Below are 13,703 nucleotides of genomic sequence, written 5' to 3' on the forward strand. Positions count from 1 at the left end.
TCAAAATGTTGACCTTTACACTTTTTTTCCTTTTCATACAGATATTCTTGGAGTGTGCTATTTCTTCATGGGCAAGAAGGAGGCAAAGAAAAAGAAGGGCCTGGAGAACAGAAGATGGAAACAGAAAATATAGGTTTTCTTTAATTCTTACAAAGACCTAAAGCCATGCTCTCCCCTGTCCAGGCCTCTTTGGGCAGCCCCGTCAGATTTTTACATAGTCTGCCCATGCTCCCAAATCTCTTTTCTGCTCTCAGTCCTGTCCCTTTCCTTGGAATGAGACAGAAATTCAGACAATCTGGAGAAATGAAGAGGGTCTGCATAACTCAAGCAAAAGTGGAGTATAATTTAAATGACCTACTTGTTCACTGCCCAGGCCTAGACTCAGGCTGGGAACCCCACAGAAGGACTGGTACTGAGGGCAACAGAGATGGTTTTTTTTTCCCCAGTTCTGGGGATGGAACCCAAGACCTTGAGCATGCTAAGCAAGTGCTCTACCACTGAGCTACACCCCCAGCTGGCAACAGAGCTCTTTGTGGTCTCAAAACTCTTCCAGTTTCACAACTGCATTCAATCCACACAGCTGCCCTAGGAGACAGACCAAGCCAGGGTATTAATGAGAAAGTGACACGTGGGTACCTTGTCCCAGTCACACTGCAAGTCTAAGAGAAAGGGGAACTGGATTCTTAAGAGTTCCCAATAGAATGTGTGAGCCATCTCACAAAACCCAATCGTTCAACCACACATCCACACATGACCACTTTTCATTCCCACGTCAAGTTAATCCACTGAGAAGCAAACACAGTCTTAGAGCCCAGGACAGTTGCTCCATTTTTACATGAGTGAGACTCCCCACAGAAACTTCTAAGCATTGGCAAAGAACCAACCCTAATGTTTATCAAAATATGATTTGGGGTGTTTGGAATGACATAGAGAGTCAGAGTGCTTCAATGATTAACCATACTGTTCCCATGCCCAAGAACTGGACCTCACAACTTAAAAGGAAAGGAGGGGAGCCAGGATCATTTTTTTTTTTTTCCTGCATAGGGCCTCATCACAGCACGGGGCAAGCTGCTGGGCTGAAACTCAGAACAGGAAAGGCGATTTCCAACAGCCAGACTGATGGGTTCTTACATGACAGGATATTTTCTCTGACCTCAAAGGCAGAGCCTGGTGGGAGAGGGCTGGGGTGACTTAAAGTACAATGACAAATACAGAGGACTTCTGTGCAGTTTGTTTCATGGGCTTAGAAATGTATCACAGGCAGAAAACTATGTCCCACCACCTGGATGGACACAGGGATAAACAAAGGGGCAGTCATTCACACTACAAAAGGATTCTTCACTTTACAAAAGAACTTGCAGTAGTTATTTCTTTAAAAGATGAAGAATAAGGATTTGATTTACAAAAATGCCATGTACAACTTTTGGAGGGGACACTCGTATTGTATTAAACCAGCCTCCCCTGAACGCCTTTAATGACAAAAAGCTGCACAATCACATGGTATTTAAAGTTCTGCTAGATGAATATGCATATGTTTAGCCAGGGCCTGGTGTCTGATTGGATTTCCCATGCCCTAGAAGTGGGGCTGTGTCCTGGGTCATATCCAGACCTAAAGATTTCACCAATAACTGAATCAAGAAAAAAATCTTAAATACAAATAATTCATAGGACAGTTTGTGCTCAATTCATTCAGAAGAAAGACCAGATCATTTAGCAGACATCTTGCAGCAGGGAACACCCTCTAAGCATCTAGGAGAATGTGCATGAGGCTGCACTTCCCTTTTCAGCACCAACAGGTGCCCATCAGCACACTGGCATTTGCTCAAACAGTAACGTGCAGGAGCTGAAGCCCACATGCCCAAAATCTCTTGCTCATTTTCACTCTCTTATCATTTTCCCTTTCTCTGCCTTCACACAAGGCCCAACAGGGCATGCTCAAGGCTGTAGACTCCATCTCCACATCCACAGGATAGGAAGGCAAGTCTCAGTGGAGAGAAAGAACTTTGATCCCCCGGGCAAGAAGTAAGGGCTATTGGGTTTCCTGACCCTCTGGCCCAGTTAGTCAGGAGCAGGCTGTCCAATGGCCAACTTCTTCAACCAGGCCATGAAGAAGGCACCTCAAGGCTTGTGACTCTCCGCAGCAGCTGGCAAGCTGGATGGATCAACATGGGCCTGGGTGAAGACAGGGCTCAAGAAATGGGCAGCCATTGGGTACCTATATATTTGGACAGAAGCAGCCACAAAAGCCATCCAACCAGCTTGGGAGGGGCTAATGGCAAGGCAGAGACTGCTGGATACCCCAGATGACACAGCAGACAACTTCAGGTGTCAGCCAAGACAGGGCTCCAAACTCCAGGCCAAAAGCGGTGACATTTGAGCCTCTCTCTTAGGAAGTCTTAGGGTTTCAGGGAGGGGGAAGACCGTGCCATCTTCAGAAAAAAAGTACCTACCACTTTGCTCCGTTTTCCTGTTCTACTGAGCAGGAAACGGAAAAGCCAGCCTTGGGGCTTCCCAAAGTTCAGAGCGCAAGGGAATTTCATAAAGTCCATTGCCCTGTTTCTCATCCCACTTGCCCTAAAGCCCACCATCCCAGTGGCCTAGGGGCCCTCTCCCGGCTGGTCCTGGGTGACCCCAGACCCATCACCGGGGGCCGGCCCCATCACTGGCAGGCAGCAGGGCAGAATGGAGGCTGCGGGCCGTGTGCTTGGGTGCCGGCTCCTCCGTGTAGCTGTCCGGGCTGGCTGCCCCGTCCAGGGAGCTGCCACAGCTGGAGTTGGGAGAAAGCACGTCCTGCAGGAGGTCATCTGGAGGAGCACCAACCCCTGTCCCACCCCCGCCTCCACCCGCCCCCACGACGGGGTCCTTGCCAGGCTTGGCCCTCTGGGTGCCCTCCTCCTCCTGGTCATTAAGCAGCTTGGCCAGGAAGTTGATGTACTTCATAGCCAGGCGGAGGATCTCATTTTTGCTGAGCTTCTTGTCCGGGGGGTGAGTGGGGATCAGCTTTCGGAGCTCAGCAAATGCCCCATTCACGTTCTGCTGCCGCCATCGCTCCCGGCTGTTGGTGAATATCCGCCGCACTACTTTGGTGTGGGGACCTGGAGGGTAGGAGGACTCGGGTTAGGAGAACAAGCTAAGATTCCTCCCAAAGGGCTCTCCATTCACTGGAAGGCTTGAGAGACCCAGAACACTTTGTTGTTGCTGTTACTCAGGAGACTCGTTCCAAGTTCAGGTCCTGTCACCTCCTCTGAGATCTTCCTTCAACCCTCCAGACCCATCTAACCAACCCCTATGACCCTATTGCTCTTTTGTCCCCATCACTCTTGATTGTTATATATATGTTTCTGGGCTTGGCTCCCTCTCTGGGCTGTGCAGAATTTGAGGACAGGAACCATACATCATTCAATCTCACTTGTGCCAAGAGCATGATGTAGCAAGACAGAATTAGAGCCAGAACCTTTAGGTTTTCAATTCCTGAATTGAACCTAGACAAGTCCCTCTGGGCAAGGCCCTTAAACTCTCTGTGCCTTAGCTTCTTCATCCATAAAATGGAGAGAATACTGGTAAGAAAATTCATAAGATCATTACATGGGTCTGATGCCTCACACAGGCGATGTACTTAACACAATGCCTGTCTCAGTTTAAACATTCACACTGTGTTAGTTATTGCTAGCCATCCATTAGTTTTTTACTAACAACCCAGGTACTGTGTTAGGCACGAAGGAATAATGGTGAACAAATATACTCATGCCCTCCTGTGGCTTACATTTAGAGGGTATGAGAGACAATGAAAAAGTAATTAAAAAGAAAAGTAGGAGGCCAAATGATAAGTAAAAGACAAAAAGAGCTAGTACTCTTTGCTAAGGTAGCTGGCGAAGGTCTCCTGAGGTGAAGACATTTATAAGGTAAAAAAACTTAAGGCTGAAACAAAGCCAGCCAGGCACAGGCATGGAAAGGAAGAATAGTGCCCAAGCAGAGGGATGTCAAGTTCATAGTCCCAGAGGTGGGAAAGGGCTGAAGCTAGAATGGCTGGAATAGTGGGCACAGGGTCGGAGTAGGCAGGACCCTGTAGTAAAATGTAAGAGGATTTTATTTTAGAAGTGATGGAAAGCACAGAGTAGGGGCTTTCGTACATGTTTCCTGAGTGACTAAGCATAGAGATGGCAGGGGACTGGGGGATGAAAGTAGAGCAGAGACCAGAAAGGAAAGGAATTAACCTGTGGGCTTCTTCCCCAGAAGAGGTGAGGAGAGACAGCCATGCACAGTCATGGTCTTAGGCTTCAGACAGGCTTTAAAGGACTGCCTCAGTCTCCCTGTCTACAATGCACTGCTTAAAGCTTAACCCAAGAGTCATTAGCATCCTGGTACCAAGGCTTGCAGAACAGAAGCAGCCACAGGGTACATATGGAACACTTACAATATGCAAAGCACTGTGCTCCATATTCAAGTCTGCCTTGTGTTAGGCAGTCCCAGTTTCAATGGAGGGGGCTTACTGTCCCTGAAATCCCTCCACAATTTTCCTGACCAGCAAAGGAAGGGAGGGGAGGGGTGAGCCTTCACATGTCCTCAGCACCTGCTCTGAACCAGGCCCTAAAAACACTTTTCTCCATCACACTCTATGAATAATCTGGAAGGCAACTATTATTCACTCCATTTACAAGGAACTGTGGCTCAGAAATGTAAAGAATAAGAATCCACAAGTCCTGACTCTAGAGCTTATACTGGTTCCACTTCTATGGACTCTTGGTTCAGTCTCTGATTTCTACATGTCCTACACTCCCACACCCCACACCCTTCCCTTCACCTACATGTCTAACTTCTCCTTCTTCTGAGACACACACAACACACACACACACACACACACACACATACACACAAATACTTCTTCCTCTTTCCTTAGTCTGTCCATCCTTCTAGCATCTTCTGTCTCTCTCTGGCCTGACACTGAGTAGGTGCTTAGTATACACTGGTAACTTTTATGGATAATGACTTTCCTACGCGCCTGCAGTTCCCTAAACCCTCTCATCTGGTTCTTCTGCCTCTTCCCTGAGGAACTTCAGGGTTGGTCTTGCTACTTCCTATTTGGTACCCCCAGTTCTCCCAGGCTGGAGAACCCTCTCTAATCCAGCAGCGCCCCATCACCCTTCCCTCTTGGTCCCACATGCCCTTGACCCAGGAAGGCTTGGACTTCTGAGGTTCTGGCCCCCTCCTCTCCAGAACCCCACAGAGTGCTCTACCCATGAAGTTCAAGTGCTCTACACACACACACACACACACACACACACCATCTGCCAACTCCCAGCATAAGTCCCAGGTCTCCTGAGGCCCTAGTGCCCTTCTCCCAGGAGCCCCAGCCAGGCTGAAGCCTTTCAAACTCCAGTGACTTGCTCAAAGTCCCTAAGCTCTGAAGAGGCCACTCTTCTACCTTGGTGCTAGGACCCAGTTACATCAGGTCAACCTTGGAAGGAGGAAAGGGGTCCTCCAAATCTACCGTTCAAGTTTAGGGCCAAAGAATACTCAGGTAGTTCACAGAAGTGTTGAGGCCTCTCTGGACCAGAGTAGAATCTGTGATGGCAGGGAACACCAGGTCTCAGCCCAGAATGTGGAACAAGAGATAGATAGTGATGGGACACAATGTAGGGACTTGGCAGCAGGCCCTTGAAGCTGCAATTTCAGGCAGGAGCAGACTCCAGACTCCAAAGAGGCATTGAGGGAAGGGGCAGGGGTTCCCTGAGATGTCAGGAGTTATAGCAGATTCTTCCTGCCCTCCCCAGGATCCTTCCCAGAGGTAGGAATGAGCCTGGAGTGGGGACTAGAACTGACTCTATAGCTTTGGGATGAGCACCACTGTAAGTCCCTCTCCTATAAACTCTCTTTCTAGGACTATGAGTGGGACCCTCCCAGCCTTACCCATGGCTTCACTCCAACTCTGTTTCAGGGAAAAGGGCTTTGCTGGTTTGGGGTTCCAAGGTGGCCTATCCCACCTATGTGGGACACCTATATAGTCCCAGGGTTTCCTCCTCCACAGGTCTAGCAAGGGGGTGGTTATGGAGGTGGGGGCAGGGGAGACTCACCATCTGTAATCTCCATCTCATAGGGAGAGGGTCTCCTCTTCACTCGATTGTTGGTGGTGAACATGGGGAAGGCATCAGGCTCCCCAAAGAACCCACTGTGGAGGAAGCAAGCAGATTACAAGATGACACATTGTGTGGATGAGAGAAAGAGGCTCCTTAGGGATTTTCCCCACCTGTCCTGGAGCCCCTCACCCCTGGAAGGATACCCTGCTCCTTTCACACTTGAATTTGATAGAAGATGAATCACACACACACAAGCACACAGAGGTAAATTCACAGAGCAAACACGAAAAATGAACGCACAACACACACCAAGGAAATACACTCTCCTCTCCTAGAAAGCACACAAACCACACAGACGCTCCCAAACAGGTGCCTACACAGGCAGTTGTGGCCTTCACACTTGATGATATGCAACTCCAGCACCACAAAGAGGCATGCTGTCCCCTCCCACCAAACTCACTCCACCTTCACTCGTGCTCCCTCCTCCCGACCCTCCGATGCTCGACCACGCACAGGAAACCCTGACTCATCGCCTCCAACATGCTCCCCGACCGGTGGCTCTCCCCCATCATCCACTCGCGGTTCTCTCCTAGCTGCCTGCCCTGCACTCTACCCCGCGGTTCTCTCCTAGCTGCCTGCCCTGCACTCTACCCCGCCTCCTCTTCCCCTCCCCATCCCGACCCTGCATCCCCCCTGCAACTTCACAGTAACCCAGCAGGGAAGGCTGTTCCCTTACACCCACTGTACGGACCCAGCCAGCGGGGAGGGGGGCTAGGGTGGACCCCAGCAAGGACTCATAAAAGGGTACCCTCTACAACCACTCCATATCCTTCTCTCTTGCCTGTCCACCTAGGGCTACACCTTCCAGAATTTCATAACTTAAAAGCAAACACCTCCTCTCTCACACAGGGGCTCATCCAGACACATTTGCCAGGGACTCACACACAGGGGACACCCCCCTATCCACACCACCACCACCCAGCACACAATGCAGTCACTCTCACACAGCCTCAAGCCTGCACCCCCAAATGCGCGCACTCCTCCCCTCGGCTTCCATACACCCGCACGCCGCAGGTCACGTCTGTCTCCACAGTCACTCAGGCTCCCGAGCTCCTTTCCCACTTTCGCACACCGGCTCCAGCTTCTGGCTCCTACGCCCAGAGGTTTCCAACCACACGCTCCCTTCCCGAGACCCACAGGCAGGAGAGGGGTCCCTCCCACGTGCCGAAGGGGAGCCTGGCTGCGCCGGCCGCTCTCCCCGCCCTCCCGCGGGCTGCTCACCTGCCGAGCGAAGCCAGCGGCTGGCTGAGGCTGTAGAGCAGAGCGCGGCCGGGGCCGCCGGGGGCCGCCAGCGCGGGCGGGCTCAGCTGCACCATGCGGCCGTCGCCTGGCAGCTCCGCTGGGGCCGAGGTGGGCGCGGGGGCCGGGGCGGGACCGGGAGGTCTGCACAGTTCGGTGGTGGGCACCCGATGGCGCGCTTCGGCCGCCGCCGCGTCTCGGCCCTTTAAGTCTCTCGTGGCGCCGCCCCCACCGGCAGGGCCGCCCCCCGGGCCGCCGCGAGCACCCAGATCGATGACCGGGGGCTCGGCTGGGGCCGCGCGGCTTGTCTCCTTGGTGACGCCGTTCAGCAGGACCAGGTGCGGGGGGGCCATGCGGGCCTCGGCCGCTTCCCGTCCCTCTAGCGGGGGGTCACTGCGTGCCGCCTCGCTCGGCGGCCGCTCGGTCATCCTGCGGGCAGACAGACAGACAAGCGGACGCCCGCTCTGACAACAGCCCCCGGCCCGGCCGCAGAGGGCTGAGGGACAGAGAGAGGAACTCGCGCACTGAGACCTGAGAAGCAAACTTAGCGCCAAGAGGACACGCACCCCAGTCCTCAGCCCTGGGGGCCTGAAGGCCAGGCGGGCCTGCGGCCCAAGGAGAAGGGCTTCTCCGGACTGGGAGGAGGGGGAGTGTCTGGGAGGCACAAAGACTGTGGGCCAAAAGGACAGAAATGGAGAAAGACGGCAGATACATTGGAAGAAAAGGAATACAGACGGCAAAGAAAACCGAAGGGAATAAAAGGAGGAAGGAAATGTACAAAGAGGAGTGAAAGAGCACCCCGTGCCCCTTCTCAAGCCGCAAGGGAAGAGGAGGGAACAAATCCCCGACCCGTGTTCTTCCCGCCCCACTTTTGGTTTTGGCGGGGAATCTGTCATGCAGGGTTGGGGTGCTTTTGGAGCAATTCTTCACCTCTCAGCAACACCCTCCCTCAGTGTGTGGAAGGACACACACACACACACACACACACACACACACACACACTTCACACATACACCCAGAAACCTGGTAGAGGTGGAAGTAGGGAATGAAAGCTACAGGGACTGGGGTTCTCTCCTACAATGCTAGTTTAAAAAAAAAAAAATCCAAAGATGTCTTTTCCACTGCCCCCCACCACACACACACACACACACACACACACACTCTCTCTCTCTCTCTCTCTCTCTCTCTCTCTCTCTCTCTCTCTCTCTCTCCCCTGGCTTGGCTGTACTAAGAAAATCCACCTTGCATTCAGTGCACTACTGTGTTGCTCCTACCCAGATACAGAGAAGAGAGGTCACCAAGAGACAAAGATGGTGCTGGGATTAAGATGATTCTGGCATTACAGCCCTGTATCTTCATTCTATTCAGTTCAGTGGGACTCAGCAGTAAGGCCAGGTCTGTAAGGGAAGACTGGGTGAGACGGCATGAAGCCCAGGGATTTAAGGAGTGCTCCTGAGGCCTTTAGGGTCTGGGTTCCCCTCCAAAATCAGGATGAGAGGGCTGGGGCTGGGGCTAAGTGGTAGAGCACTTGGTTCACAGGTATGAGACCCTGGGTTCATCCTTAGCACCACATAAAAATAAATAAGTAAATAAACAAATATATTGTGCTCATCTACAACTAAAAAAAAATTTTTTTTAAATCAGGTTGAGATATCAAGACTGCCTTTGAATGCTTCCAGTCCCCACTCCATCTTGGTGTTCCTGAGAAATAGAACTCTGACTTCACTTTGTGTTTCTCTCCCATATATACACTGGAGCCCAGAAACCCCCTCTATTCTGCATAACCACACTCCAAGATGACCACAGCCACTCTATTTCCCATGAATATGCTAAGATCTTTTGTCACCCAGCTTCACCCAGATAGAAACAGACCCCAACAAGAACCTAAACAAAAAAACCATGAGACTCAGAATCCAGAGTTTGGGCATGTTTGTGCATTGTTTTAATAAAACTATATTCAACAGACTTGATAAATTGTCTTAAATAGGTTTTCTGCTCTCAGAATTATGTAATTGGGATATTTTAAAGCAGAACAGAAATATATCAAAATCCAATTCAGCTCAAAGTCCATCTAATATTTGTGGTAGCCATCAAACTCCTCCATTCTGCCATTGCAATATTCTGGACAGAATCATCTGGGAACCATTCTTCCCACCCTAGAAGGGAGACTGAAACTTCCTACAGAATTCAGCTTAATTACCACCACACACACTAGCTGGCAGAGAACTGAAATTCAGACTGCATGCCTGTGCTGGGTCTGCCAGTCCCCCACTTAGCCTGGAAATGACAAAATTCCCCAAGATTTTGTGTACATAAGCAGCAATGGCAGTGCATCTGCAATGCTTCATTGAAAGTAACTTTTGATTACAAAGGAAATAAAGGTTTGTATCCACAGAATGCCACAACCAAGACACTCAGGCCACTGGAAATGAACCAAAAGCAAAAAACAGACATCCTAGCTTCCCTACCCCACCCCTGCTGAAGTACAGAAATATAGTCCTTGGTGAAATATACAAGCCCAGAGGTGCTAGCTCCCTACTTCAAAGTCACCACCATCAGTGTATACCCTATGACATGTGCTTCTGAATGACATAGTGTGCACTCCAATCACCAATTGAGCTCAAACTCTCTTATGACACATGTATACTCTGATTAATTCTGCCCTGAAGCAGTAGAAGCAAGTTCCTGAGAGGCAAAAGGAGCAAATATTCCAGATGAGTTGACCCTGGGCCCCCCGTGGTCCTCTCCAGATGCCTATAAATATCCATATATCCAAATTTTCCTGTGAGTGACATAGATTGGCCTTGGGAGTCTATGGGAGGCCTCTCCTTGCCCCCTCTCCTGGACCTCAGAAAAACCCAGCTAGCTCTTCTGAGCCCAGGATCACCCCAGCCAGGGGTCCATACCCAGAAGAAAGCCACCAGATGACACAAACGCCTATAGTCATTGAGGACAAAACTGCATCACTTGGCTTCAGTTAAGATTACTGAAAGGAAAGCCTGAGTGATTTTTATTTGGAGAGGATGCAGAAGTAGGGAGGGTTAGGACTGAATGGCACTAGACTATTCTACCATTACAATTCTTCTCTTTGTGCAGTAGAAATCCAGCTTGCAGCCCTCAACACCAAATCCTCACACTCCAGTTGCCAAACAGCAGGGCCTTTCAGTGTGTGCCTGAACAAGGAGATACCCCATCTCCAGCAGATCCCAACCCTCCATTCTCTGGCATGAAGACTTTCTTAGATTAAAAAAAAAGGGCCCGGGCTAGAGCCACCACCATATACTGGCCTCCAATCCCTCCTACTGCATCGGCACCAGCAGGACACTCTGGAGGAGCCCAAAGTCCACATCAGAACCAAATCCACCAGTATCTGCTGCTACCGAATGGAGGGGTGTTCAGCACTACAGGCCCTAGGCCTCAGGCCCTGTGTCAAGGGCTCACCAGAGCAGCCAGGATGGCTTGGGCCTTCTTCCTGCAGGAGCTCCAGGCATAGTCTAAACCACCCGGATATAGCCTCTACAGAGTCACTGGCCTTGTGAAATGTCCACAGAACCCAGAAGGATGAGAGCTGCCGGGGGACTTATTCCACCAGCTGGTCTTACTGGAGACCGGAAAAAGGGAAGGGCCCTGCTGGATGCCAGAGGCAGCTGAATTTCCCAACCTTGTGTTGGTCCTGTCCAGTCCCAATCTAAGACTGGGCTCTTCTCTTCCTGAGCTTTCCCCATCTCAAGCAGGAATCCCAAGGCCTTCCTGGATACTCTTTCCTCTAACACTCACCCTCACCCCACCTCACCCCCCCAAAAAAAACTCACCTGGGGCATATTTAGAGAGACTGGCCCCTCTGAACAGGACCTTCACTCCTCCACAGGAGGAGAGGGGTCAAGGTTGTGGCCAGGGGTCTTTGCTTTCCCCCTCTCTCGCAGAAAGACTAGCAGTTAGTTGGACTGCGGCGTGGTCCTGGCCGGTCTGCCGCGCCCAAACCGAGTTTCCAGGAACGATGGGGGTGGAGAGAAAAAGGGAGGGCGAGAAAGAAATGGGGGTCAATGGCTGGGAGTTACCTCATGTCCCCCACCAACCAGCCCATAGAATCACGAACTGCTTTCCGCCCCCAACCTGCAGGTGTTTGGAGCCTTCCCCACTCCCCTTAAAAATGAACACTATGCCTAACCAATCAGGAATAACTATTTAGTCCAACAACAACAACCCCTCCCGGCAGGCTGCCCAGAACATTTTCGTACCCTCCAAATGGGATCGGACTGGTTTGGTATGGTCAAATTTGTTTTCTAAGCATGGACGTGTCTACGCAGTTTACTCTGCAACCGGAGCCAGGCCCTGGCCACAGCACATAAGGGTCTCCCTGGCCAGACGTGGATGGGTGGGGGGTATGTGTCCAGGAAGGTGAATAGTCAGTCTCTCCAGGCCCTGATCTGTGGGGCAGAACACCAAGTCCAACCCCCTCCTCCAGGATCTCTCCTGACCCCGATCTACCCACCTCCAGCCCAAAGCGAAACCAGAACCAGATTCCAAGGGCTCTACTTCCCTTAAGGAATGGAGTCCGAAGTGGGGGTGGGTAGGTGTCTGATAAATTCAGGTCCTTTTTCCCTCTCCCTTCTAACTGAAAGAATAAAAGAAAGAACGAAAGTAAGTAAGTAAGTTAGGATAAGTAAAGAAAGTAAGGGAGAGAGAAATAGAGGGGGTAAATTCTTCATCTTTCCCTCCACCAGCCCTACAAAATGGTTTTTGATTTTTCGGGGTTTAGACAGGCAGAATAGGGGGAATTCTAGTAATTTGTTGCAGTAATAAATAAGGCAAAAGGGAAGGAGGGTTAAAAACCAACCGGATACTGCTTCCAGGGGTGTAGCCAGATTTAGTTTGCTTTTATTTTTTCCCCCTGTGGGTTTTGTTTAATTTGTTTTGCCTAAATTGTCCAGTTTATGATCACATCGAAGTCTTGGATTAATTGCAAAGGCTTCCTTCCTTTTGCCGCGCTCTGGTGGAAATACAGGAATAATTCTTCCTCGAATTTTGATCCAATGCGGGCGATTTTCTTTCTCCTCTCCTAATCCAAATGGAGAAAGAAAGAAAGAGGGGAACCCACCCATCCCCGGCGTGTTATTTCGGGGTTGTGTTTGCTTTATGACTGAATCTCTGTCTGACCCCTCCATTTTCTCTCCCTACCCCAAACCCAACAACTTGAAAACAAAACTGGAGGGCGGGGGGGGGGGGGGTAACAGGACTGCGCTGCTTTGTTCTCCTTCCAAAGAAGCTAAAGGGACTTGCTGCCGCGCTTTGGGACGATTATTTTTAATTAAAATAGGATGCCAATGATGATGATCATAATGATGATGACATTGGCAATCACAACAACTGGCAAAACAAAATCCTTTCTTCTCCAGCCAGGGCAGCACTGACCCCGTTCTTCCAAGAAGCCCGAATTTGGCTGTGGTCACCCATGCGACAGGCATCTGACCCTCACGGTAATGTCGCTTATGAAGAAAAGGGTAGGAAAATGTCCCCCGGAGGTGATCCCGAGGGCCCCCACCCGTGGCGCGAGGCTTTGGAAAAAATGCATCCATTGTCCTTACCGGGCCTCCCTTCTAGACCACCGCTGCCGGCCGCACCCGCGAAACTGACCAGAAATGGGCGAAGCCGGAGTGCGGCGCGAACCCAAGCCCGCGGCTACCGGCTGGAAGGCGCGGGCCTCTGCAAGCGCTGCTCAGCTTCGAGCTTGGAAGAGCCTCCCACTCACCAACGAACCCTTCAAACACCGAGGCGCAGATTGACCTCCCGACTGAGCAGCAGCCGACTGGGCTCTGTCCGCCCATCCAAGCCAACACTGGCTCCCGAATACATCATAATTTGGAATAAAATGTGAAATCCCGCTCCCCGCCCCCATGCCGACGTCCCCACTAGCGCCTGGATCTCTCGCTCACCCTCCCCCACTCCCGCCCCCAGCGATTTGCAAATGCACCTCTAAAGGACACAGGCATACACGCACACAGCTCGGTGTGGACAGGGCCACACAAGGTCCAGCCTCATAGGAGGGAAGCAAATAAACACAACCAAACACTGCCCCACAAGCCGACATGGTCAGACCCGCACGCTTCCCAACATGACACAACGAAATCGGTTAAACACAGTCACTCACGGACACACAACCCGACACAGGATCACACAGGCGCGACCTAACAACGAAGCCACCCAAACACAATCGCCAAGACCACACAAACCCAACATGCAGAACCCGACTCCAGTTGAGAAAGGAAACGGGCGTAATTACACACACAACGAATAAACGGCAGTAGGGTCTCCCAGGGTTCCAAATCTACA

General features: G+C 51.1%; 1 protein-coding gene across 1 annotated transcript; it reads right to left on the reverse strand.

Moving 5' to 3' along the window:
- Positions 1–1,101: 1,101 nt before the first annotated feature.
- Tal1 (TAL bHLH transcription factor 1, erythroid differentiation factor) lies at positions 1,102–13,237 on the reverse strand. Its single transcript, XM_026410682.2, has 6 exons — positions 12,959–13,237; positions 11,612–11,988; positions 11,186–11,339; positions 7,356–7,802; positions 6,072–6,166; positions 1,102–3,095 (listed from the first exon to the last, which is right to left on the reverse strand). Exons 4-6 carry the CDS (start codon positions 7,799–7,801, stop codon positions 2,641–2,643), a joined length of 996 nt encoding a protein of 331 aa, XP_026266467.1. The 5' UTR covers position 7,802; positions 11,186–11,339; positions 11,612–11,988; positions 12,959–13,237; the 3' UTR covers positions 1,102–2,640.
- Between the last annotated feature and the right edge of the window lie 466 nt (positions 13,238–13,703).

Source organism: Urocitellus parryii, chromosome 11 (assembly GCF_045843805.1).
Source record: "Urocitellus parryii isolate mUroPar1 chromosome 11, mUroPar1.hap1, whole genome shotgun sequence".
Classification (NCBI taxonomy): domain Eukaryota; kingdom Metazoa; phylum Chordata; class Mammalia; order Rodentia; family Sciuridae; genus Urocitellus; species Urocitellus parryii.

Bases quoted from the DNA above. Each gene is read 5' to 3' on its own strand.
- Tal1 (XM_026410682.2), bottom strand. From the start codon at position 7,801: ATGACCGAGCGGCCGCCGAGCGAGGCGGCACGCAGTGACCCCCCGCTA. The intron at 6,167-7,355 runs GTGAGCAGCCCG...CTTCCTCCACAG, and splicing joins CCGCTGGCTTCGCTCGGCAG to TGGGTTCTTTGGGGAGCCTG. The intron at 3,096-6,071 runs GTGAGTCTCCCC...CCTACCCTCCAG, and splicing joins TGAGATGGAGATTACAGATG to GTCCCCACACCAAAGTAGTG.